We start from the raw sequence: 25,931 nt of genomic DNA, 5'->3' as shown, positions 1-25,931 counted from the left end.
TTTCCTAAGATAGATGAAACTTATATCCAGATCAAAGTAATCCTACCACTATCACCCATTCCTCTTATCCACAATTCTCATCGTCTAAAAGGTCATAATCCATTTGTTAGCCATGTCCAGAACATTGGTCGCCTGCATTGTCACTCCCTTTGTATGCTCGGTTTTCATTGTGGCCACAAATGAACATCAAGTAAGATATCAGATATTAACAACATCAGCAGATGCTCTCACTTGATATTGGTATGGAGGCACATGCTCTTGCTCTCACATAATATTGGTATAGGCGCATGCTCTTGCTCTCACATGATGTTCAAATAAAAATGTATCTTTCTACCAACAATAACCGACCAAAGTTTAGATAGAATGGAAATAGATGTGATTGAACATCGTAATACAGCAGCAATATTAGATCTGATAATCATTATGCTGAACCAAAAGTCTCTAGAAAATAAAAATAAAAACTTCCATCCTATATACTTCTAAAGTAACCTGATAAATACAGAACAATCACTTGAACAAATTTAATGTCCTCCACCAATCCCCTAAAGAAAGTTGATGAAAATTAAGGGAATCATCTGCATATTCGTACTGTATTTAAGCCAACAAGCTGCAGTCCAGATTTCCTCTTTCCTTCTAACAATCCAGTAAAATGAACATTAAACCACTCAATATTAAAATTAGGATTTGGAAACATTCCTGTTGAAGCATTATACACTGGGAAGTGTGATAAGAAGGCTAAAAAGGAGGCATACAGTCACATACTGCAACATACCTACAACTACTCTTGTATCATGCATCTTCAAACTGCACTATGATATTCATCAATGGTTTGTTTCATTCCATCCAACTGTGAAATGACATAATCCAGTTTCTTGCAACAGATCTCATTAGTTATTCTCGAACCATAATCACACTTCTCAAATGGACGGTATTCGCATGCACTTTTGATTTCATCACGCAGTGTTACTTGGATGTCCTGCTTGAAAAGAAAACAAGAAAATTACATATTTTGACCTACAACTTCAATATTTGATGATGATAAAGAAATCCATTTCAAAAGTTCAAGTGGTGAGCAAAGTGCACCATATCACAACCAAAGGACAAAATTCTCCTCCAAACTGGGTTAGAGGAATCTCCTCGAATCAACTATGTGACAATTCAAACAACCATCCTTGTTTATTTTGTTTAGATGACTTGTTTAGGTGACATAAGTCATCTAAACAAATCACATGATTTTTAAATTGGTCATTTGACTAAAGTACTCAATTGAGTCACCACAAAATGACATTAATGGATTAGAGGAACTTTCCTCCAAACCAAAATTCTATCCACAACCAAAAATATCACACTTAACCTATGTGAAGCCAATTTCTAATCATTCTCACTCACGTCCATAAAAAGACTCAAACATTCAACACTCACAAACACTCAAATTTTATTCATTATTTTGACAACTATTCCACCATCCTACAGTAAAAGAAGAAGAAATTTTATATACTTCAATCAAATATCCAAAATTATCTCTAGGAATAATTTCCCTTAACATTACTCCATTCTTCACCAAGTACATTTTTTCTTGGAATTACGCTTCAAGGTCATTGCAATGTCCACAAATTGTTTTCAGTTGAACTTGCTTTTAACATTTTCTATCTTGCAGAATTATCCACAGCCCACCAAACAATCACATGACAAATTGACAAACAATCAATCTAAACCTAAATTCCATTTTCATCATTTGATTAAAGATATGTAAGCATGTGGATTTGAAATTGTAGTGCAAGTGGACTTCTCCAGTTGGAGGTTCAGAAGTTCTCAACATATATATAATAGAAATTATTTATATAAATATCCTAGAAAAGTCTTAACAAGCCAGGAAAAAGAGATGTCATTATCCATATAGACCACATCTTACAAATGCATGTCTTGTCTCCAAACAAAATTCACACCATGGTTATGATGTTTTCACTGACATTATAATCATAGACAATGTGAGAAGTTCCTATTCCATAGCATAACAACCAATGGCTTGAACAAAATATTTCTCAGCTATCAAAATTTTCGTGGCATACATGACCTTCAGTTCAGATACACTCGAATTTGTCCCAAAAGCAACAGAAAACCAAAATATAGGTTCTCATATCATCTTCTGCAAACCACATTAACTGGTTATTTGAAGAGCATAAAACGTAGGTCATATATTATCAGACTATTCAGAAGTCCAGTTAAAAACCCAAACCTGTCCTGAACTCCCTAGTACCAAAAATCCAAATCTTTTACCGTTTGCCAAATTATTCACCCAATTTTTCACCATGCACACAGATTACCCAATCAAATTTCCAGCATAGTATACAAAATCACCAAAGAAACACTTGAAATTACCAAAGGTTTCCCAGCATAGAAATTTGACATTATATACAATTACAGATATAAAGTTCATGTTGAGAAAGAGACGAACCTTGATCAATTGCATGAACTCGAGGCAGTGGCTGTTGATGAGTTCCTTTCTTGGTCCAGTTGGGTTGGCCATCTCATCCATGACCCCTCCTGCCAACTCCAAGACCCTAACGATTTCCTGTTATGATACCGATCCATCAAAAACAAAAACGCCAAAAAATGAAAATCATTTTTGCCTAGATATGCTAATAAAAGGAAATTTGTTGTGTAAAATTATTATTTACCTTCTCCACATTTTGAAGCCGTTGCAACGAAGTGTTCTGGCTCTGTGAATCCATAGAGTATCTGCTTCTTTAAAGAGGTGGGATAGTATAGAATGTAGGCCAATGCTAGTGAGTGGATTGAGCAGTAAATTTCTGGATCTTAATAATTGAAAGGTTAGTTGAATAGTCTTTTTACCCTCTATTCATAGACACACACATACAATTCCACTCCTTGCTAAAGCCACTAAACAATATTTTAGACTTCAAGAAATAAAATGGAAGTGTGAAATTTATATTGCTTTAAACAAATAAAAATAGCCATAAAAGTATAGGGCAGTGATGCTTAGAATTTAAAAAGAAAACCCCAACTTCTAGAATACCCAATATAACGAAACAAAATGAGAATTTTTCTTGTTGTGAAAAGTACTTGTTCTTTGAAGCTTTATATCAAACAGATGGTGTGCGTCTCTGAAAAAACAAGTGAAGCCGTTTTTCCTATACAGAAAGGTTTTTGGCACCTGGGTTTGGATGAGGAGAAGAATAAAGAACATGTAGCAGAGAAAGAACAAAAAAAAAAAAGGAAAAGTTGGGATCTTTGCTCTGGGTTTTCGATTTTGAAAATGACAGAACACAAATGAGAGAGAGAGAGAGAGATGAAAAAAAAAAATACGTAACGTACCGTGAAATTTGGAAGGTCTCCGGTTAAGAGATAAGGGCCTGATTTCTGCCGGTGACACTGGCCAAGCAGTTTCGAGTGTCGTTGGTGACTCGAGAGTTCCTGAAATTCAACTCACGATGTCTGTTTTCACACAAAAGCAGTCAGCTCAATATTTCCGAACAGAAGTGTTCCTTGGCCGTTTTGCCTATGTATATTTTTGAAAACGGATGGGATGACACGTATAATATTATTTAAAAATTAAAAAGTGTTGTACAAATAACTATATCAAACAGTCCCATAAAATTAGGTGTAAATTCCTTAGGCTAATAGGTGCAAGATTTTTCAAAAATATTCAATTTGCTCCTTAAAGTCAATTTAGTCCTTTAAAAACGGTTAGGTCAATTAGTCATTTCCTTACCAAATTTAGAGATTAAGTTGGCTTTAGACCAAATTAGTCGGTTTTAAAAAAATTTAGATCTAATTGGCAATAACTCAAGGTATGTTAATGCAATTTACCCTATAATTTATAAGATTTGAAACTTAAAAAAAAAAAAGTAATAGTTACAAGCTTATTGGCTAATTTTTATTTTTGTATATAAATAAGAAATATGGGTCTCGATAAATTTTGGAATTCTTATTAGCTAATAGTATGGTAAATTAGCTAATAGTATGGTAAATGGAACTTAGAACCTCCAAATATACTATATGTCCTTTAGATCTATTGAGCCCACCATTCTAGTGGTCATGAAGTCATAGATTTGAAATGTATAGTAATGGCAATTCATGTGTTCATGTTGTGTCGAAGTAAATTATTCAACTATATCAGTTAATTATAATCAAACGCATGTAATAATTGTGCTAAAGCCCCCCTAATTTTATCACTGTCTTTCTAAGTTTCTATTAAGCAAGTAAACACAAAAAAAGATTAATATATAAGTTTTGTTGGGTTGATATCAACAAGACCATTTTAACTCGTTTAATAAATATGTATTGGGCTAACATGTGAACTAAAATGAAGAATTTGTCCAAATAACCAATTATTTTAATTATTCAATTTTATAGTTAAAAATTTAAATTTGTGCTAAATAAAAAGAACATGGACTTATATGAATCACGTCATATTGGGTTGGTTATGGGTTAAGCAAATCACATAGAATGCACCCACTAATCAATCATGTCAAAACAGATTGACCTACTTTGACACAAACTCATTTATACTAAACACTAATTCGCAAATACAAGTTTGCTTGGTGTTCCTAAATTTAAATATTGTCACTTTTTTTTTTATATACAAAATAGAATTTCTACTCTAGCCTAATCTAAGTGTATATGTGTATGAAGATCCCTCTTGGAAACTTGAACCCCGACTTTTCCCCCCACACCCCAAAAGCATTTATACTTGAAGAGTAACCGTTGCACCAAGGGTGCGCGGTGGCAAATATTGCCACCCTTAAGTGTTCACCATATGTGATTACCTTTTTTCTTTTTCTTTTTTCTTTTTTTGATAGAACCATATGTAATTACTTATCATCATATCGATACTATGGCTTTACTTTTTTGTGTAGTTGATATTTAAATCTAAATCCCTTATTCTGGTTGCAAAAAGGGTAGCATAATTATAGGAATAATAATGTAGTCACTGTCTCATGCACCTATGAAGAGTCGATCGCTCAAGATTATCCCTAATGACTTTCACTGAGACAAACAATTCATTGGATATAAACCTTAGATCTCTCAGCTTCGTCTCTAATGTTTGGAGAAAATCGATGAGTAGACCTTGAAGATATGAGTTATGAGGACAACCACATCCAAGTCATAGCTCAAAGCCATCTGATTGAAAAATTATATCTCTTAGTTTTGCATCGCAAGGACCCTCTCAAAAAAGGAGAGTTATGACATTGATTAGGACCAACGGTAAATCTATTTAAAATAAAAATGACCTTTAAAAATAAAACCAGTCATTTACATGTGATATGTACATAAACCCTTAGAAAAATATTAGTAATACATACGAGTGTAGGTTTGTTGACGTACAATATATAAAAATTATTTACAAATTTTTTTGTGGACAGATTTTTCATGGTAGAAAGATAATTCTGACATACTCTCCACATGAAATATTTGATTCTTTTCCATGGCAAATTCAAACTCTAAAATTTCTTCCAAGATTGCTTAATAGATTGATCATTTGAACATTCCCCTGCATGTTTGGGAATATATATGAATTCTCAAATTTGTTGCAAAAATATATATAGAAAAATAACACACACTCAAGGCAATCACACGACATAAAAAATTACATAGTTTGACAGTTTGCCTGCGTCCACAGAATTGCAATGATTTCATTATTTTTAAGGAAAAAAAAATGCAAGATGCGTTAGTACAATTTTTCTCTCTCTCAAACAACACACCAAAACTCTAATTTGAAATAACAATATTTATATCCCACACAAAAGATTCACAATTAGCTAAAAACAAGCCAAAAATTCATTGCTTAATTAGTTGTTCAAGTCTAACATGTTTAAAAATTAGTTTCAACATTTTTGTATGTGTCAAATTATAAATAAATAAAAAAAGAAGGAAAATCAAGGAAAATTTGTCATGTATATTACAAAATTACAAAGGAAAGCACTTGCATTTCCATACTTGAAAATCTAAAAATAATAATAAACTACCACTTTTTTTTCATTCATTCGAAAAAATATATATATAACATCTCTACAAATTTTTAATTATTCATGTCCATGCAACATCATTATCTCCACTATTCAATATTCATTAAAAAAGAAGAAGAAGAAAATATTGTCTTTAATAGAAAACATTAGAGAAAACATAAGATGGAGACTACCTTTTATAATGAAAAAAAAATTAAGAAGAGCATGTGCTCTCTATATGACACGCTTATTAATATTAATAATAGATATTTCACTTGTCTTTATAGGCTCCCCTCACAAACTTCTTCAAAAACTAATATATTACCATGTATGGTAGAGTCTTTTGGGTAAATATTGGTAAAAATGAAGTTTTTTGGGGTTATAGTCACTGTTCGAAGTTATTTGGGAAAATGAGGAGAGAGAGTGAATTTCGGCAATAGTGTTGCCGAAATTCGAAGAAAAGTATGAGAGAGAAAATCAAAACTGAGAAGAGAGAAATTTTGAGAATTTCGGCAACAGTGTTGCCGAAATTCCTTCTGCCCAAACCCTGCCCGCTTCACTGAGTGCCCATGCGCGTGAGTGCCAAAAGGAAAAAATAAAAAAAGGTTTGTGGCAATTCCATTGCCGAAAATGGAGGGAAAAGAAAAAAAAAAAAAAAAAAAAAAAAAGAGAATTACAGCAATGGGATTGCCGAAATAGGGGGGAAAGAAAAAAAAAAAAAAAAAAAAAACTGGCCATGTAGTGCCGAAATAGGAAAAAAAAAAAAAAAAGGAAAATTCGCAATGGGTTGCCGAAATAGGGGGAAAAAAAAAAGTGGCCATGTAGTGCCAAAATAGGAAAAAAAAAAAAAAAAAAAAGAGGAAATGTGACAATGGGATTGCCGAAATAGGGGGAAAGAAAAAAAAACAAATGTGGCACTACATAGCCACCTTTTTTTTTTTTTTTTCTCTCTCCTATTTCGGCAACCCCATTGCCAATTTTCCTTTTTTTTTTTTTTTTTTTTTTCTTCTTTCCCCCCTATTTCGGCAACCCCATTGCCAATTTTCCTTTTTTTTTTTTTTTCCTTTCCCCCCTATTTCGGCAACCCCATTGCCAATTTTCTTTTTTTTCTTTTTTTTTTCTTTTCTTTCCCCACTATTTCGGCAACCCCATTGCCAATTTTCCTCTTTTTTTTTTTTTTTTTTTTCTTTTCCCTCCATTTTCGGCAATGGGATTGCCACAAACCTTTTTTATTTTTTCCTTTTGGCACTCACCGCATGGGCACTCAGTGAAGCGCGGGGTTTGGGCGAAGGAATTTCGACACCGTTGAAATTCTCAAAATTTCTCTCTCCTCAGTTTGGATTTTCTCTCTCATACTTTTCTTCGAATTTCGGCAACACTGTTGCCGAAATTCACTCTCTCTCCTCATTTTCCCAAATACCTTCGAACAGTGACTATAACCCCAAAAAACTTCATTTTTACCAATATTTACCCAAAAGACTCATGTATGGTAACTAGTAAACCATGCAATAAAAAGAAAAATTCAACAAAATACTAGTTTATATATCTTTCAATTTTTTTTCTAAATATAATAATTATGATAAATATTATTGCTTAGTAAAAGACATTTATTATAATTATATTTTGATTAGAGAAATTCTACATTTATAATATAATATTTTTCACAAAAAATTTTAAGTGATAAATTGTTACCGTTTTAATCAACAAATTCTACCTGATAAGCTGTTACTAGTTTTAATATGGATTCAGCAATGAAATTAATATTTTTCTCAAAAAAAAAAGAAGCAATGAAATTATTATTATTGTTATTATTATTATTATTATTACTCTTTAATTAGAAATGAAATTGACCCAAACGAAGGACTTTGAAGGATTGACCAGTTGATGCCAACGTGGCACGGTGTGATTGGGTAGGTGCTTGAGAATCTGAAAACCAAACCCTTCAAGCAATTGGCATCTTGAGAGAGAAAGAGAGACAACAAAGGCCATGGCATCTTCGAAGCTCCAAGCACTCTGGAACCACCCAGCAGGGCCTAAAACCAGTGAGTCCACTCAAATTTTTCAATCCCTTTATCTCAAATTCGCTTTCTAATTTTCTTATCTTTGTTTCGTTTTTGCGTGATTTAGATGCTTCGTTTTTTCGATTCTATTGGCTAACCATCCATTTTTTGCTGCGATTAGATCCGATTCAACTGTTTATAACACAGAAAAGTAGACTCACTTTTTGGTGAAAAATCTGATTTTTTATATTAAATAATGCCGTTTTTTTTTAATTAACGAAGTGGGTTTCCATTAAGCTTATGCAATGCGATTTCTTTTTTTTTTTTTTTTCATAAAGTTGTGGTGGAATTTTGTTTTATTATGTCTCAGATTTAGATCAAAAGTTTGTTAATTTTGTCGATAATGGGCGTAGATTTTAATTGAGAGGTAGTAGTGTGAAGGAGTCAAGGATCGAACTTAGTACTCTGATAAAACTTTGTGTTTCTGTTTCACCTATGTAACCAGTTTCGATTTTCTGGCATAGAAGATTTATTCATTTGCTAAATGGGGTTCTCTCTCTTTACCCGCCTTGTTTAATGGGTGTTGAATTGATTTAAGAATAAGGATTAGGTGAAACGTAGAGTTCTATCAACTTTTCTCTGCACTGTTACTGCCTAAATAGCAGAGATGGATGGAAACTTTAAATTGAAACGATTTCACAAGCTTTGGGACTTTAAAACTTGAGACCTAATCGAAAACACGATATAAACTCTAGAACTTTTTATGTAATTTCCCCTCAAAAAATGAGACTCTAAGAAACTGTAGCTACCCAAAAGACCTCATGCTCTTAGTTGAATGATGAAACGGAATAATATATTAGCAATTTTTTTATTGATAAAGAGAAAGGAAGCTATGCGTGTTTTGGGAAACTTAGATGTAGTAAAAATGGACATCAAGGTAGGAGATGGTCATGTGTGACAGACAATGGCTGATTTGGTATCAAAAGGTGAATTAAGGTGAGGTCGTGGGTTAATGACATTAGCTATACTGGAAAATTGATAAAGAGAAAGGAAGCTATGCGTGTTTTGGGAAACTTAGATGTAGTAAAAATAGACATCAAGGTAGGAGATGGTCATGTGTGACATAGACAATGGCTGATTTGGTATCAAAAGGTGAATTAAGGTGAGGTCGTGGGTTAATGACATTAGCTATACTGGAAAAATGAAATAGCTTTTGGGATCAAGCTTTCTCAATATTTGAGGGTTACTTTATATTATTATCCTAAAATCTTCTACTCTGTGACTACAAAAGATGAATGTCTTAGCTGTATTTTATTAGTTTCCTGTACATGCTTTATGTAAGATGAGTTTGACAGGTGAATTATTTAAATTGTACCCTGAGCCTTGTTTTAGTTGTGATGTGGGTTTTCAATATACCAATGGCCAAAATGGCCAATATTAATAATTTGTTAATAGTTAATGTATGCATAAGTTAACTGCTTGGTAATTGCAGTTCACTTTTGGGCACCAACTTTTAAATGGGGCATCAGCATAGCCAACATTGCTGACTTCTCCAAACCTCCTGAAAAACTTTCATATCCTCAGCAAATAGGTATGTACATGAATACACATGCATTTGCATATGTAATGCTCTCTGTTCCTCTCCTATAGAAGCATACACACGCTTGCACACTTTACTGTGTATTCATGAGTTACACAAGTCTTATATTTTTCTGATTCTTACCATCTGTTGAACAGCGGTTACTTGCACTGGAATTGTTTGGTCACGTTATAGCACTGTAATCACCCCGGTAAGTTTATATAAGATTGCCTGACTTTAGAAGACTCAGATAATGATGATGTGATGTGTGACAGTGTTGTATAGCCTTATTACACAAATTAAACATAACATAGATTTTCATCAATATATATAACATAGATGCTTTCTTATTAATATATATGTGTCAGGAGTTTTTAATCAGGCTAAGGTTTGAGTGTGTACCTTGGATGGGTCGTATGCTGGATTGTAATAGTGATATCAGGAGTTCAACCTAAATTTCTCCTCTTTTTTTGGTGGAGAGGAAGGGGGAAGAGAAACTGAACATATCATAGAGTGAATAGCTTTCTGCAAGAAAAAGAGTTGGGTTGATTCACAAATTGACTGTGCCTTATCTCTTTTCCTACCTTATTTCTAGTTTTCTCATCTCCCAAAAGGAAAATAGGGAATTTCATCTTAATCAACTCTTTCCCTAGCTTTCCAGCCTTTGCTAAAATCATCTTTAGCTGTAATTCCACTGTGCATTCCCAGAAAAAATGAAGTTTAAAACACTATAATAAACTGAACTCTGGGTTTATGCAATTATCTGATCTTTTAATTAATTTATTATTCCTTACTTAGTATTGCATGAAATTTTTGACATGTTCTGCCATGATATTTGCAAACTTGCAATACCTCAATTATAAATAGCAAATTAGATTCTATTTTTTTTCCCCTTTTATTAAATAATGTATCTGGAACACCTTTTTGTGTGTATAAGGTCCTTAACAACCACCCCCATAAAACAAAAATGAGAAAAAAGCAATGATGATAGCGTACAAGTGCTTGGGTGCACAAAGAAGCATACATTTTGAGGGGGAAAAGAAATGTACAGTGAGATAAAAAAGAGTTTGTTTGCTGTTTCTAGTTTCCTTATGGTATCTTATCTTAAGCTTGTGGATAAATCTAATTCTTGGCTAGCTTTGATTTTGACTTGCAGAAGAACTGGAATCTTTTTAGTGTAAATGTTGCAATGGCAGGGACAGGGCTCTACCAACTTTCACGCAAAATAAAGTAAGTTAGCAAATTATGATTCTAGTTGCCATTGAACACGGGATCTTGATGACTCTTTTTTTTTTGGACATTTCCAGGCAAGATTATTTCCCCGACGCTGAGGCAGTTGTTGCCAAAGAATGATGAAGAAAATTTCTTAGCCTCCCTTTTGTGTCCTTGGGTGAAGGCCCCCATATTGCCTCGCCTTGCAGTTAATACAAGTTCTTCAACATGGGAAATCATGCTTGTCTTCTTTCAAATTAGATGGTTAAATTATGCTATATAGTGGGAATTTGTAACTTTGTTGTCGTTGTACTAGTAAACATATTAGAAATAAGTGAGCATTTGAAAATCCAAGTTTCCCAATTTGATGAATAAGATTTTATTTTGATATTTCTACAAATTACTTGTATTTTATTTGAAATATCTTGATTGTAACTAGCTGCAGTCAATTTATTCAGTTTGTCATATGGACGTCCATGAAGATGTATAGCTTGAACTCTTATCTGGCTGCTAATACATACGACCTTCCTCTCATCAAATTGGGACTGGCTTTGTAGAGCCAGGACTTAAAAGTAGTAGATAATTGATGGATTGATAATTTCTTCACAATCATAATTGTATATCTTTTCAGGCTTCAAAATTTTTACTACATTGTATTTGAACCTGAATAAATCTAGAGGCACACTAAAATTGACAACAGATTTCACAGGTGACAAGTTCTTAATGATAGATAATAAAATAGTGTTAATGATAGACCCATACGAAAATCAACAATAACCTACCAACTCAGCAGGTGTGAAGTTTTTTTATGAAAACTGTTGGCTGTCCTCTATAGCATTACTAGGATGAACTTAGCATTTCTTAGGTCTATGGAGAGCCCATAGAAGTGTTTGTGTATGGCATTTTTTTATGATGTGCCTTGAAAGTCTCGTGTTATTTGAATTTAGACTTTGGACAATGACATCTTCACCCTGTGCCCTGTATAACGGGCATGACATGTTTTATGGGGTGGGGATTGTGAGAGGCAGTGTCACAGAGTGTCCCAAATTGGTCAAGTCTAGGCGTCTGACTGGTTAAACCAGTTTAACACCCAACCCAAATCTCTTCATTCAACAGAATGGTTATTCAATGAAATAACTAAAAGATTGGGATGATCTGGCTCAATTAATTGTAAAGTTCTTCGAAGCCTGCATAAAAATCCTGCCTTCTTCAAATGTAATACGAGAATGGTTTTCGTTTCAGGCTCTAAATCCAGAAGTTAAAGCGGCCCGCAAGTTGGAAATAATTATTTACATAACAGGCATGTGAGTTGATGTTTAGAAGAGATTTAAAACAGCTGCACAATAATGTTGTTTACTATATGCTTTAACTATGACAAGATTGTTATCATTTAACCTTAACCTGCTTCATAGAACACTTCACCTGGTACCATCTTGGAAAGCACATATATACTGTCAGGGCAAGCAGCACAATCTAAAGTAATACTAGATCTTCAATACGAATATAACTATGAGAAGATGATTCATTCAATTTCCATTTCACTGTAATTCCAGAATGTCAAGACTCAGAAGTTCTCAGACAAAGCTGGAGAGGAACAAAATAAAAAATCTGTTATCCAATGATTAAAAAATTAATTAATGTATTTTTCCTAAAACCAAATCGGTACAAACCGCAATCAGCTCAGAAAGGGAGGATCGAATTAAGACTAAAGAACATGCATATGCCACTGGAAATACACTTTGCCCTCTGACAGCCAGTGGCTCAATAAAAATAAAACAAGAAATAAAAGAGTCTAAATCTGGTACAAACAAGTAGGTTTCTCATGTCTCAGCATCCAAAAACCCAAAGACGGGGGATCATGCCCCAAAACCACTTGCCTTCTCTCTTTTTCTACTGGCCATCTCCGGTCTAATCAGTTTTTGAATCAGGATCATGGTCATCATCATGTGAGTTCAAGCCTAAACTCAAATCCAAAGTGCTCTCATTCAGATCTTGGCGTACTAATTGATTATTGTCCTGACACACATAAAATGTTTTGATAAGTATAAATGTAACCATTCAGTAAGACACATAAAGAAGAGAATTTAGTAGTGATGTGGGATTAATCTCAAGCCAGTAAGGGAAAGCAAACTTTTGAAACTAAAATTTTTCCTATACCAATCTCTTGGGATGCAGTTGGAAATCAAAAGAGAGAGAAACTATTAGACAGACTTAAAAAAAAAAGAAAAAAAAAAAGAGCTAATCTTCATAAACTTTCAGATATAATTCACTGTGCTTTCTGAATTTCGAACATGGAACAGATTGCAAGCTAAGTGACAACCCTGCAAATGACCTTCATTATTCATTTTATGGAAAGTAATGACCATCATTTATCTAACTAATTACAGAAGTATCCTATTTTTCCCCTGAAAATTAAATTAGTGTCCTTGTCCGCTCAGTCCATACAGCCTTCTCGTCCAGATTACTATGAGTGCAGTGTGAACAGAATTGTCTCCACAATAGATAATATCACTAACAGTCTAAATCAAAAATGATGATATATAAAACAAGAATGAAATAAGTAACCATTTCACCAGATTTTCCTCCATAGGCACGTCATTAAGGTCAGGTTTCTCGTCCAGAACCTCAACCTTTGCGGTTGACTCTGTTGCTTTAGGATTTATATCAATTTGTTTATCATCATCATCAACCTTTTCTGCAGCCTTGTTTTCTGCATCCTCATTCTTCTGTTCCTCTAGAACAGCAATCTGCACAACCAAAATGATCAATGATCCACAAAGCCAATAACAACAAATGAAACATATAATTCTTCAAATGGTTGTCCTCGTTAAAACTCATTCCAAGAGCATCAATCTAGAAAATGGATCTTCAATGCTGAGTGGCTACTTGGACATACTGTTAAGAGTCGGCATTTTCCAACAAGAATTCATTAAAATGCCTATTACATTATGAATAAAAACTGGCATGCCATATTACATTTCTCTTTTCTTACAATTTTTTTTTTCTTGCAACAATATCTAAAGGGCATTTTACCAGGTTTTTTCTTTCCATATGGGATATTATTAGTAGAAAAGAAAAGAGAGGCAAAAAGGTTCACAGTACAGGGGAATATAGAAAGGAAAAACTTGGAAGGTACAATGTAGAAAGATTAATCTACCCAAAACTTTCATCCAAATCAAAAAGCAAGCTCAGAATAAAGTTTCCCCAACATATATATATATATATATATATATATATATGTGTGTGTGTGTGTGTGTGTGTGTGTGTGTTGTTGTTGTTGTTGTTGTTGTGTTATTATTGGAGAAACAGTAGTGGCTGTGGTAGAACCATTAACTTGAGTTGTAGCAGGCTAGCAGCAGCACAAAAAATGGGTTTTGACATATTCATTCCCTGTAGCTAGTGGTGATGAATTGGTGAGATTGAGTTTGGAGTGAGAGAGAGAGCGGTATCCGGTATGTGAGAAACCTTAAAGCTAGGTTGTTGTTGTTGTATTATTATTTATGTATATAACAACACAACAAAGAATACAACAATGTACACGCACACACACACCCCAACAACAACAACAACAACAACATACACACACACACACACCCCAACAACAACAAACAAACAAACAACACAATACAACACAACACAACAACAAACATATATATAATAACACAACAACAACAACAACAACAACAACAATATATATGTGTGTGTGTTTTGTTGTTGTTGTTGAGAGTTTTCTTTAATTTTACCAACACCGATTGGAGAAACAGTTATGGTTGTGGTGGAGCGATTTTCTTGAGTTGTAGTAGCACAGAAAATGGGTTTCGACATATTCATTCTCAGTAGCTAGCGGTGATGAATTGGTGAGATTGAGTTTGGAGTGAGAGAGAGCGGTCTGTGAGAAACCCTAAAGCTTGGAGGTTTGAGTAGTGGGTTTTGAAGAAGAAGACAATGAGTTGTGGCTAGCTCCATGTTCAGAGTGGCCACTGGGTATTATTCTGAGTTTTTATCAATAAAATGTCGTACAAGTTGGATTTGGATCATCTTTATTCCACTATGGCATGGCTAGGATCTATCGAAAATAGATCTATGTCTCATATTGTGCCACATAATTTAAAAGCTTTGTTTTTTTTTTTTTAAAGAGAGTTTCAATTTTTAGTCTCCGCCATTGGTAATAGGTTTTTACATTAAGACACCAATTAGTTTTTGGCGTAAGCATAGATTGAATCTTAGATATTTTATTCACTCATTAGAAACTTTATTAGTTATGCTAATTGAAACTTACTTATTTAAAAACATTAATAGGTGTAGCAAAGATGGAGTTAAAGTTAGTCTAATAATAATAATCAAGAAAACAAAATGGAAAGAAGATCGAACGAGAACAATACAAGCAGATGTTGGGTAATGGTAGATTTATTGCCGATGAGGGTCTGACAATGGCTGTGGTGTGGCAAAGACCTAGGGTTAGGGTTTGAGTGAAAATTGCTCAGTAGAAGACTAGCAGCCAATCTAGATTCTTTATCTTCTTCTGTTGTACTCTTCTCCCACGTTCTTGTTATTGTTCTTTTTTTTTTTTCTTTTATATTATTTATTTATTTATTTACCTCTATAGTTTACAAGCCTTAACACTGTTAGGTTGGGCTTTTAATTGAGATAGTGAGGTGGATTCTTTTAAGCCATTGATCCATTTGAAATAGATCCTACTGAATGGACACAACTGTTTTTTTGTTTTTAAGGACCAAGGATAAATGGATGAGTAGGTTTCTGTTTATGTGAAATTTTTTCTCTTACTCTCATGAGAGCTTTTATCACGTATTTGATACATGTAACTACCCACTTGTATCATTGCTTGTTCTTTGCTAGTAGTTATGCCATGGTGAGTTTGAGTTAGGATGGATGAAAAAAGTATATTGTGTATTTGTTACATGCAACATCTCTCTTACGTTGTGTGAATTTCATCCGCTTATAATATTCACACAATATGAGAGAGATAATGCATGTAACAGATACATTAAATATTACCTAGAGATAGTTGGGGAGTCTCCCAACTTATTATTATTCCGATTCATGAACAAGTTAATTTGAGTCCTTCGGTTAGGTTGGGAATTTTCTTGTTCACAAATGAGTTGGGTTATGTGTCTGGATTTACCGTTACTCCTTTACTACTCCAAAGTTCCAAACTCATTTATCAACTCTTAAATTTTTATTTGTCACTTAAACTTCAACATTTTAGGAAGATTGCTAGACTGACTCATTCATTATGATTTATAAACTCTCTTCTAATAAAGGACGGAGATAGTAACCAATAACCAACTGATTAGAGGTACAAATAATTTACTATTTATTTGAAGAGTTGGACTTGGGAATACACTTGGGCCAAGAGGCTCGTGGTCAACTATGTGCCACTTGCTTTGCTTAATTTACCACAGATATTTGGGTGGAAGACGCGTTCTAGTTTCCTTTCTCTTATCTCCATGTGCTATAGACCATATGGCATCGATCAATTCAGAATGATCGAAAAATATGCCTTGGGTTATTTTCAGGATGATTGAAAAATCAACCTTCTAAAGATTTTATTCACTTGCACGCAAAACTTAGGATGGAGATGATAATTGAGCTGTAATGGAAAATGATCACTCATTATTTTAGCTTTAGGGAAAAGAGAAAGAAACAAGAAGAACTCTTGTAGGTATACACCAAAGTCGAAAAAATTCACATTACATCTTAATCTTTCTATGCCGGAGTAAACCACTCCTCCACATCCTAGAAATAGTCACAGCAATGTTACATCTTAATCTTTCTATGCCGGAGTAAACCATTCCTCCACATCCTAGAAATAGTCACAGCAATGCCTCCAATTCGCAACCTGTTCGGAAAATCTGGGTTTCCCACTACCTGAAGCCTTTGAAATCCCCACCTACACTTACATGATGAACCACGCCACAAAGGTAAGGGATAACACCTGTGTACACCCCCATTGCCTCTCTCTGCATCTCAGAGAAGTGACCAAGTTGCATCCATAAGACCATAACATAGACCTGCTTTTTATCTACATTCCAGAAACTGCAATGATTGACTCAACCCATTTTCAACCCGAATCTCTTGCTGGAACAGATTGGTTATTCAACGATATACCTAAAAGATTGGGATGATCTGGCTCAATTAATTGTAAAGTTGAAGCTTGCATAAAAAAAAAAAATCCTAACTTCTTCAAATGTAATACGGGAATGGTTTTCGTTTCAGGCTCTAAATCCAGAAGCTAAAGCAGCCTGCAAGTTGGAAATAAACATTTACATAACAGGCATGTGAATCGATGTTTAGAAGAAATTTAAAACAGCTACACAATCATGTTGTTTATATGCTTTAACTATGACAAGATTGTTATCATTTAATCTTAAACTGCTTCGTATAACACTTCACCTGGTACAATCTTGGAAAAGCACATATACACTTTTCAGTGCAAGTAACACAATGTAAAGTAATACTAGGTCTTCAATACGAATATAACTATGAGAAGATGATTCATTCAATTTCCATTTCACTGTAATTCCAGCATGTCAAGACTCAGAAGTTCTCAGACAAAGCTGGAGAGGAACAAAATAAAAAATCTATCATCCAATGATTAAAAAAATAATTAATATATTTTCTCCTAAAACCAAATCGGTAGAAACTGCAATCAGCTCAGAAAGGGAGAATCAAATTAGGACTAAAGTACATGCATATGCCACTAAAATACACTTCAACCTCAGACAGCCAGTGGCTCAATAAAAAAAAGAAAACAAGAAAAAATTGAGTCTCTAAATCTGGAACAAACAAGTAGGTTTCTCATGTCTCAGCATCCAAAAACCCAAAGATGGAATCATGTCTCAACACTACTTGCCTTCTCTCTTTTCTACTGGCCATCTCTGGTCTAATCAGTTTTTGAATCAGGATCATGGTCATCATCATGTGCCTTCAAGCCTAAACTCAAATCCAAAGTTCTCTCATTCAGATCTTGGCGTATTAATTGATTATTTTCCTGACACACAAATAAAACTTTTTGGTAAGTATACATGTAAACATTCAGTAAGACACAAAGCAGAGTTTAGAAGTGATGTGGGATTAATCTCAAGCCAGTAAGGGAAAGCAAACTTTTGAAACTAAAATTTTTCCTACACCAATCTCCGGGGATGCAGTTGGAAATCAAAAGAGAGAGAAACTTTTAGACAGGCCTTTTTTTTTTCAAATAACTATTCTTCATGAACTTTTAGATAGAATTTAATGTGCTTCTCTGATTTTCCAACATGGGACAAATAGCAAGGTTGCTATTCATAATTCTTTTTACAGTAAGTAATGAACATCATTTATCTAACTAATTACAGAAGTATCCTATTTTTCCCCTTAAAATTACATCAGTGTCCTTGTCAGCTCAGTCCATACAGCCTTTCTGTCCAGATTACTTTGAGTGCAGTGTGAACAGAATTGTCTCCACAATAGATAATATTACCAATAGTCTAAATCAGAAATGATGATATATAAAACAAGAATGAAATAAGTAACCATTTCACCTGATTTTCCTCCATAGGCACGTCATTAATGTCAGGTTTCTCGTCCAGAACCTCAACCTTTGCGGTTGACTCTGATGCATTAGGATCAATATCAATTTGTTTATCATCATCATCATCTTCTTCATCATCATCATCATCAACCTTTTCTGCATCCTCGTTTTCTGCATCCTCATTCTTCTGTTCCTCTAGAACAGCAATCTGCACAACCAAAATGATCATTGATCCACAAAGCCAATAACAACAAATGAAACATATAATTCTTCAAATGGTTTGTTAAAACTCATTCCAAGAGCATCAATCTAGAAATTGGATCTTCAATGATGGATGGCTATTTCAGACATACTGTTAAGAGTCGGCATTTTCCAACAAGAATTCATTAAAACACCTAAAGCATTCACTAGCAAACACACAAGAAGTGCTTAATTGCAATTTTATACTCTCCCCAAGCACCAGCATATATGCTTATTACCAACATTATGAATAAAAACTGGCATGCCATATTACATTTCTCTTTTTTTACAATTTTTTTGTTCTTGCAACAATATCTAAAGGGCATTTTACCAGGTTTTTTCTTTCCATATGGGATATTATTAGTAGAAAAGAAAAGAGGAAAGGCAAAAAGATTCACAGTCCAAGGGAGTATAGGAAGGAAAAACTTGGAAGCTACAATGCAGAAAAATTAATCTGCCCAAAAATTTCATCCAAATCAATAAGAAAGATCAGAATAAAGTTTCCTCTACTAATCAAAATTCAGGTAATGGACCCGGAATGAGTTTAATGATGCTTGATTCAGTTAATAAGAATACATTAATGTCAGTTGATGTCAGTGAGAGAAGCCCATGCTCTTCAAAGGCATTCAGTAACTAAAGATTCATCTTTTAAACTAGCTAATCTGACATCCTCAAAATCTAAATTAATCTCATCTTTTTTTTATGAGTAAAATTTTATTAACTGAAAGGAGCTCCTCCAAGTACACAAGGTGTATACAAATAGTCTTAAAAATATTTGCATTGTGTCTGCCTTTGTTTTTTTTAACAAGAATTGCATCTGCATGTTAAGTTTGATTAATTCATTGTCCAAATTCATCAAAACTCCAACACTAAATTAGCCCATTGCATATGACCTCTTTAAAACTTTTTACGTTTTCACTGAATGTGACCTCTTTAATACTTAAGTTCATAATTATTGGGGACTAACTCCACTATTGAGCTACATCATGTGAGTGAATAAACATGAATGGCTTAAACCCAACCCTCCCATCTGGTTTGCAAATTCTTGTGCCAGATATAGTTGATAACTTAAGATGCATAAAAATTATCAGCTGTTTATGTGGCATGATTAAACTCTATTTCCAAAAATTCTCTAAAACTACTTCAGCCATACTACTTGTCTTAGATTGGTAAGTTTCCAGCACAGTGAGCATAAAATATTTAGTCTGTCAGGGGTGAATGCCCCTGTATTATCCAGCAACTGGTCTTGGCAGGTGGGGTTAGTTGACCGTAGGTTTTACTGGCTAGAGGCAAGTCCAAAGAGCTCTTCTTTAGAAAGGTTCCTTAAGTTATTAAAAAAAAAAGATTTCCAGCACAGGCCATGTGTAGTTATCAGGTAAAGACATAAGGAACATCAGCTTTCACATAACCAAATTCAAGTCCAAGCCAAGGCCCAAGGTCATGAAAAAGGGGAAGGCAATAGGAAATAAATGGAACTCTATATAATATACTTGAAATGAAACGCAAGTTCCTTTCACATCTTTTCTTTACTTATGCACTTTCAAAAACCCTTACATTCCTTCTACCCAACTTTTATGGCGTTACTATGTCTAGCAAAATTTAAAAAAAGTATATCTCATGTTTGAAACACAAACGAAAAGAGTGTGACCAATCTCTTATGTCAAACACATTACAAAAAATATATAAATTTTGAAGTACAGAAGATATCCCTGAGAACAAGACTTCATACATTGCATGGTTTGAATTCCCACACACAGACAGAAACATACACAATTAGCGCAATTGTTTTTTTAAGTAAATAAGTTTTATTGTATTTAAACTAATTCATGAAGGTTATAAAGCATGAGCTAGCTTTAAAAATTGCTATCAAACAAATTAAGCGCAAAAAGGAATGAAATTAGTAAATTCTGTTAGGGTACCACTGTCACTGACCATGGACCACCTGCAGAGAATTCTAAGAAATGATAGCTTCAACTGTATCTAAGATGCTTCCACATTTTTAAGAGTGTGAGAATTTTTCTACCCAGCTTTTATGACATTACTATGTCTAGCAAAATTTAAAAAAAGTATATCTCGTCTTTGAAACACAAACAAAAAGAGTGTGACCAATCTCTTATGTCAAACACATTACAAAAAATATATAAATTTTAAAGTACAGAAGATATCCCTGAGAACAAGACTTCATACATTGCATGGTTTGAATTCCCACACACCGACAGAAACATGCACAATTAGCACAATTTTTTTTTTAAGTAAATAAGTTTTATTGTATTGAAACTAATTCATGAAGGTTACAAAGCATGAGATAGCTTAAAGTATTGCTATCAAACAAATTAAGCACAAAAAGGAATGGAATTAGTAAATTCTGGTAGGGTACCACTGTCATTGACCATGGACCACCCACAGAGAATTCTAAGAAATGATAGCTTCAACTGCATCTACGATGCTTCCACATTTTAAAGAGTGCAAGAATTTTTCTCCCTCCACAAAATCCACATCAAACACAACTGAGCTGAATTCCACACACCAGATGATCATTTCCCAAACCAATTCCACCACAATTAGCTCTATATACTGCCAATTTAAAACTGATTCTTTATTAGATACAAGGAAATCCAGAGTGAGGACATTCTCATGGCCCCCAAATAGTAAATTTTGTCATAAAGAAACAGCAGAAAAGCTAAGCAAGATGGTTACCTTATTTTAGCTTCTAGGTTTCAAAAAACAAGTAATTTTGCAGAGAGAGAGAGAGAGAGAGAGAATAAGCAGAAACATTATAAGACTCTCCTGAAATTGACTCTTAACTCTTAAGAGAAACTCTGACCTACATATCTCATTACCAGGCACCAAACAAAGTTCCAATTGACACCATCACCACCTCCTCTGGTATCTCCAGTGTAATACAACAAACTTTCCTAGTCTATCATTTTCTTATATACTTATAACTATTAGACTAAACCTTAGCAAGACAAAGCCATAGTAGAAAAGCACGTCATCAGTTGTGTCTTTTAAGTGAAACAGACACCATTATAGTAATCTATATGATGCTTGATAAGCATGAAAGCAATCCTCTACATACCCTAGTAATTTCAAATTTTCAATAATCATACACTACCATATCTATTTCTCTTTAAAGATATAAATGAAATGGAATAAAAAAACATAAATAATTCTCATAGATCTTTATTTTTTTTTGATATATCATAAATCATTCTCATAGATCTTATGAACCAATCAATGCAATATTGAAAATGGGTCCCTTGCATAAAATGAATCATGTGAACTAATCTAAAAATACATGTTATTACAGTATTAGTGCCACAGTACATAAAACGCAAGACTTATCTAGGATCTACTACATCTTTCAAGTCTTTCATGGCCAATATTTGAATTCTTAAAAAACATACCATATAGAGAATGACCAAATATGTCTCCATACTTCAGCATAGTACTAAACAATACTTTTTTTTTTATAAGCATAGTTCTAAATGGTACTAAATGCCCCCCTCCCCCATCCCACCCGAAAAAAGAATGACCGTTACAAATGTTAGGTTACCGAACAACTCAAACACATAAGAAGCAATATCTTTATGATTCAATTGTTCTCTCTCTCTCTCACTCTTATTTTAGTAAAGTACTCAAATTAAAATAAAGGAATGAGAAAGCAATATATTCTAGAAATATCGCAATTGTACTAAATTTTAGCCTTTTAGATCAAGCAGAAAGTACAAAGTTCCAAGTTGGCATCCCATAAAGTAGAGACATCTTTTACAATGACATCAAACAAGAAAGCATGTATAATAAATGACATGTTATACACAATTATATACATATAAGTGCAGTCATATCCAAACAAGAATTTTTCAAAAACTTTACAACTAGATGCACCCCAAGTACACTTAATACACATGGCATTATCCACATCTCCAAATGGAAACCAAAATTTTCAACTCCGTGAATCTTCAACTCCACATATGGTACAGTCTAAACCGTCCTTAGTCCTTACAACGACTCAATAATTAACAATTCAAAAAATTCTAAGCTTTTTAAAGTTTCCTTTCCCTCAATCTTGCTTATTCTCCACATGCCTTTCCCAATTCATCCACCAAACACCAATTGCAAAATCAAAAAAATTTCAACTTCACGTTCCAAAACCCCCAAAAAGACAAAAATCCCAGTTCTCCAAAAAAAACCTCTACAACACCCATCAATTTAACACAAACCCAAAAACCCAGATCACATATCAAACCCATTATTCTCACAAAATCCCAAAAACCCAGATCACATCACAAAAAACCCAATTCACCTAACAACCCCACCTACAATTTTTCACCCTCAAAAAACATAAAATCATTAAAAAAAAAAAAAATCATTAAAAAGAACAGACAGAAAGGGTGTGTACCGGAATGTATCTGATTTTACGACGAGGCGGTTCCTCCGGGGCAGCTGCCACGTCACTCTTGTCCCCCCCATTGACGTTAGTATTGCTGTTATTGTTGTTGCTGCTGCTGTTGTTGTTGCTGCTATTGTTGTTGTTGTTATTGGTGTTCTGGCTTTGAGTGATTGGGGTCCACTTGTAAAGCAAGAGATGAGAACCGTTATTACCGTTAGTACTCGTACCGTTGGCGGCGGTGGCGGTGGCGGTGGCGCCACCATGATTGTGAATCTGATGAGAATGATTGTGGTTGTGGTTGTGGTTGTGGTTGTGGTTGTTGTTGTCCTTAGTAGAAGGAGCTACATGGACCCACTTCTTCTTCCACTTCCGGACTGGCCCAGTGAACACAGTGGCCGGTCCGTACCGAGTCGAGGTCCTCCCAAGTCGGGCCCCAACTCCCTCCATCACTCACTCACTAACTGATCTCTCCGATCCCTCTATTAATTTTAAAAATTATACACAAATTTTAACGATAAATTTTTTTTTTTTCTCTCTCTAAAAAAAAAAAAACTTTTTTTGGTTTTTTTTTTTTTGGTTTTGGTTTTGGTTTTTGCAGTGCGTGCTTTGTTTTTCTCTCTAGGGAAAGAGAGACAGATGTCCCTTTTATAATAAACGATGGGTGGGATTGGGTGTTTCCGTGTCGTTGTGACTAATGTTGTGGCCAATCAGAGCCGTCCAAAACGTGAACTCTTTTTTTTTTCTTATTTTGGGGTGATATGATTCCTAATCCTCAAATGATTGGGATTTTTTTTCAATTATAGAATTTTTTTTGATAAGTAATTATAGAATCTAATGATTGGGATTTGGGAGAGGTAAGTTCCTAAAGTTGTCGTTTCTTTTTCTTTTCTTTCTTTTCCTGCAGAGAGTATGTATATGTATATTAACAATTTTTTTTTTGGGGGGGGGGGAAGTGTCACTTTGATATGATAATTAATTGACAAATCAAATGAGTTAAGAATTTTTTGTTGTAGAAGATTAACAAATTTAATCATGTGATGTATGTGCGGTTTCTATCACATAGCATATGATTAACCTATTAGACTTGGTTTTTTTTTTTTAAAAACCTATTAGATTTTAATGATAAATATTACTAAAATGTACTATTTGATAATGGTTAAAGGATTAATTGTTTAAATTGAGAGTTTAAGGACCTTTTCAATAAGATTCTTAAAAAAAAAAAAAAAAAAAAAAAAACCCTTCCAATAATGATATTTTTAAAAAACCTTTTATTATTATTTTTTCTCACTTGCAAAACTAGTAATAAATATTTAGACTCTATGTCTCTATGCCATGTTGCTATGCCTATTTTCAATTATAGAATTTGCTTCATGTAAATTAGTCTTATTTTATCATTTATAAGACATTTTAATATTGATAAAAAAAAAAACATTAAATGACATATGGTGTAAAAGGACATAACTTGCATCTAGTAACCAGACCTATTGTATCGTGCAATCCCTCACACAACATTTTAACTTTTTAAAAAATTTAAAAATTCTTTTAATTCTCAATTTTTCTTACTTTTTAAACTTTTTTGAATCAATAGTTAATATCAAAAACTAACTTTTTACCTTTTGATTTGAACCATTAAAAAGATATTGCACGGTGCAATAGCCCCGATAACTTAAAGAACCAATTTAACACATTCAAAATTTGTGTTTATTACATAGCAATCAAATTATTTATAAGAAATCAAAAATCTAAATGAAAGGGAGTTAAGCCTAATCGAGTAACTATCTCAAAAGTCAATGGAATAGCGACAACACATCGAGACAATAATTCTAGAAGATTGAATCAAATATGACATGTGGCATGCACAAAATGTCAAATAGTTGAACTTCAAGTATAAATAAGATTGAAATTCAAATGAAATGAATTAACTACTCATATATCCAAATTTTGCTTGCTTAGTCTTGTAATTTCAAGTTTTAGTATTGTGGCGTATGGGACAATCAACACTCGGACCAAAAGCCCAAAAAGTAATTGGGCTACGGTGTTCAATAATTTGGCTACATCCACGGAGTTGCAGGAATTTTACTATTATCAAAGAAAAATACAAAATGTGGCCGTACAGTTTTTTGGCCCATTTTGCAGCCCATTATGAATCTTATGCACAAGATATAGAAAACTTTGTTTTGGTGATTAGGGTTTCTTGTTATTGATTTGGCTACGGCTTGGGCCTATCGGCCCAAGCCTCCACTCCATGGACCTATCTGCCCAAGCCTCCACTCTATGGACTAAGGCTCAAAAAATCTTCCGCAAAAAACCACGCAACATTATTTCAGGTCGAGTTGGGTCGTCAACCAAATCAAAACAAAACTAGGCTCCACAAAGACCAATACACGGGAAATAACTTGGGCCTAGCCCATGTGTAGAGAGGAATGCTTAGAAGGTTGTAAACCGTGAAAGAGGTGAAAGTCGAATTGTCTTACATATTAAGGAAAAGGATGAGTATCACGGCAAGCCAATTCCCACGAAAAAGGGAAAACACTAACTTATCCGAGACATAAGGCATGAGTAATTAACATATGACCTCCAGAAGATGTTGGTAAACCACGAGAAACTTCTAGAATGCACAAGAAGAATGAAGATTTATATCTCCGCATTAATGAGGGGATTCTTACCTAACCTCTGCTGCATTGAATGCACATAAGACAACCTGAACAGTACATGCAACCCCTAACAATTAGAATTTCAGGATAAGGAGGAGGGGAAACCGATAAAGTAAGAAAAATATCCCTGAGACATTGGACGAGTGTAGGACAGCTGTGGTAATAAGAACAAGGACTAAAGCTATAAAAAGGAGGGAGAAGGAAAAAGAGGGGGATGGAAAAAGGAAGGAGAAAAATCTGTCTAAGAAGAGAAATAGAAAGAGAGAAAGAAATGCTAAAGAGGACACCATGAGAACAATAAAGTTTCCTCTAACAGTATCTGTAATTGTAATTGTAACACTAATGGTCAAAGA

General features: G+C 33.9%; 3 protein-coding genes across 7 annotated transcripts; 1 reads left to right on the top strand and 2 right to left on the bottom strand.

Annotated features, from left to right (window-relative positions):
* Nucleotides 1–392: 392 nt before the first annotated feature.
* Nucleotides 393–3,540, bottom strand: LOC142634079 (mediator of RNA polymerase II transcription subunit 11). Of its 5 annotated transcripts, XM_075808354.1 has the most exons (5): nt 3,337–3,496; nt 3,085–3,175; nt 2,679–2,816; nt 2,456–2,572; nt 393–976 (listed from the first exon to the last, which is right to left on the bottom strand). In XM_075808354.1, the coding sequence occupies exons 3-5, from the start codon at nt 2,730–2,732 to the stop codon at nt 800–802; spliced, it is 348 nt and encodes a 115-aa protein (XP_075664469.1). In that variant the 5' UTR covers nt 2,733–2,816; nt 3,085–3,175; nt 3,337–3,496; the 3' UTR covers nt 393–799. The 5 variants fall into 5 exon arrangements, with proteins under 5 accessions (XP_075664469.1, XP_075664468.1, XP_075664467.1 ...); XM_075808353.1 differs by lacking the exon at nt 3,085–3,175 and having other exon boundaries at nt 3,337–3,540; XM_075808352.1 differs by lacking the exon at nt 3,085–3,175 and having other exon boundaries at nt 2,679–2,810; nt 3,337–3,540.
* A 4,289-nt stretch (nt 3,541–7,829) lies between these two features.
* On the top strand, nt 7,830–11,160 carry LOC142636152 (mitochondrial pyruvate carrier 4). The gene is made up of 5 exons (XM_075810259.1): nt 7,830–8,011; nt 9,462–9,560; nt 9,707–9,759; nt 10,705–10,778; nt 10,856–11,160. The coding sequence occupies exons 1-5, from the start codon at nt 7,957–7,959 to the stop codon at nt 10,899–10,901; spliced, it is 327 nt and encodes a 108-aa protein (XP_075666374.1). The 5' UTR covers nt 7,830–7,956; the 3' UTR covers nt 10,902–11,160.
* A 1,211-nt stretch (nt 11,161–12,371) lies between these two features.
* Nucleotides 12,372–23,534, bottom strand: LOC142635636 (uncharacterized). The gene is made up of 5 exons (XM_075809769.1): nt 22,934–23,534; nt 18,302–18,499; nt 16,650–16,792; nt 13,334–13,568; nt 12,372–12,776 (listed from the first exon to the last, which is right to left on the bottom strand). The coding sequence occupies exons 1-5, from the start codon at nt 23,369–23,371 to the stop codon at nt 12,669–12,671; spliced, it is 1,122 nt and encodes a 373-aa protein (XP_075665884.1). The 5' UTR covers nt 23,372–23,534; the 3' UTR covers nt 12,372–12,668.
* Between the last annotated feature and the right edge of the window lie 2,397 nt (nt 23,535–25,931).

Source organism: Castanea sativa, chromosome 5 (genome assembly GCF_040712315.1).
Source record: "Castanea sativa cultivar Marrone di Chiusa Pesio chromosome 5, ASM4071231v1".
In the NCBI taxonomy this organism is placed as follows: Eukaryota; Viridiplantae; Streptophyta; class Magnoliopsida; order Fagales; family Fagaceae; genus Castanea; species Castanea sativa.
The sequence above is the reverse complement of the archived record's forward strand: the minus strand, read 5'-3'. Positions and strand labels throughout refer to the sequence as shown.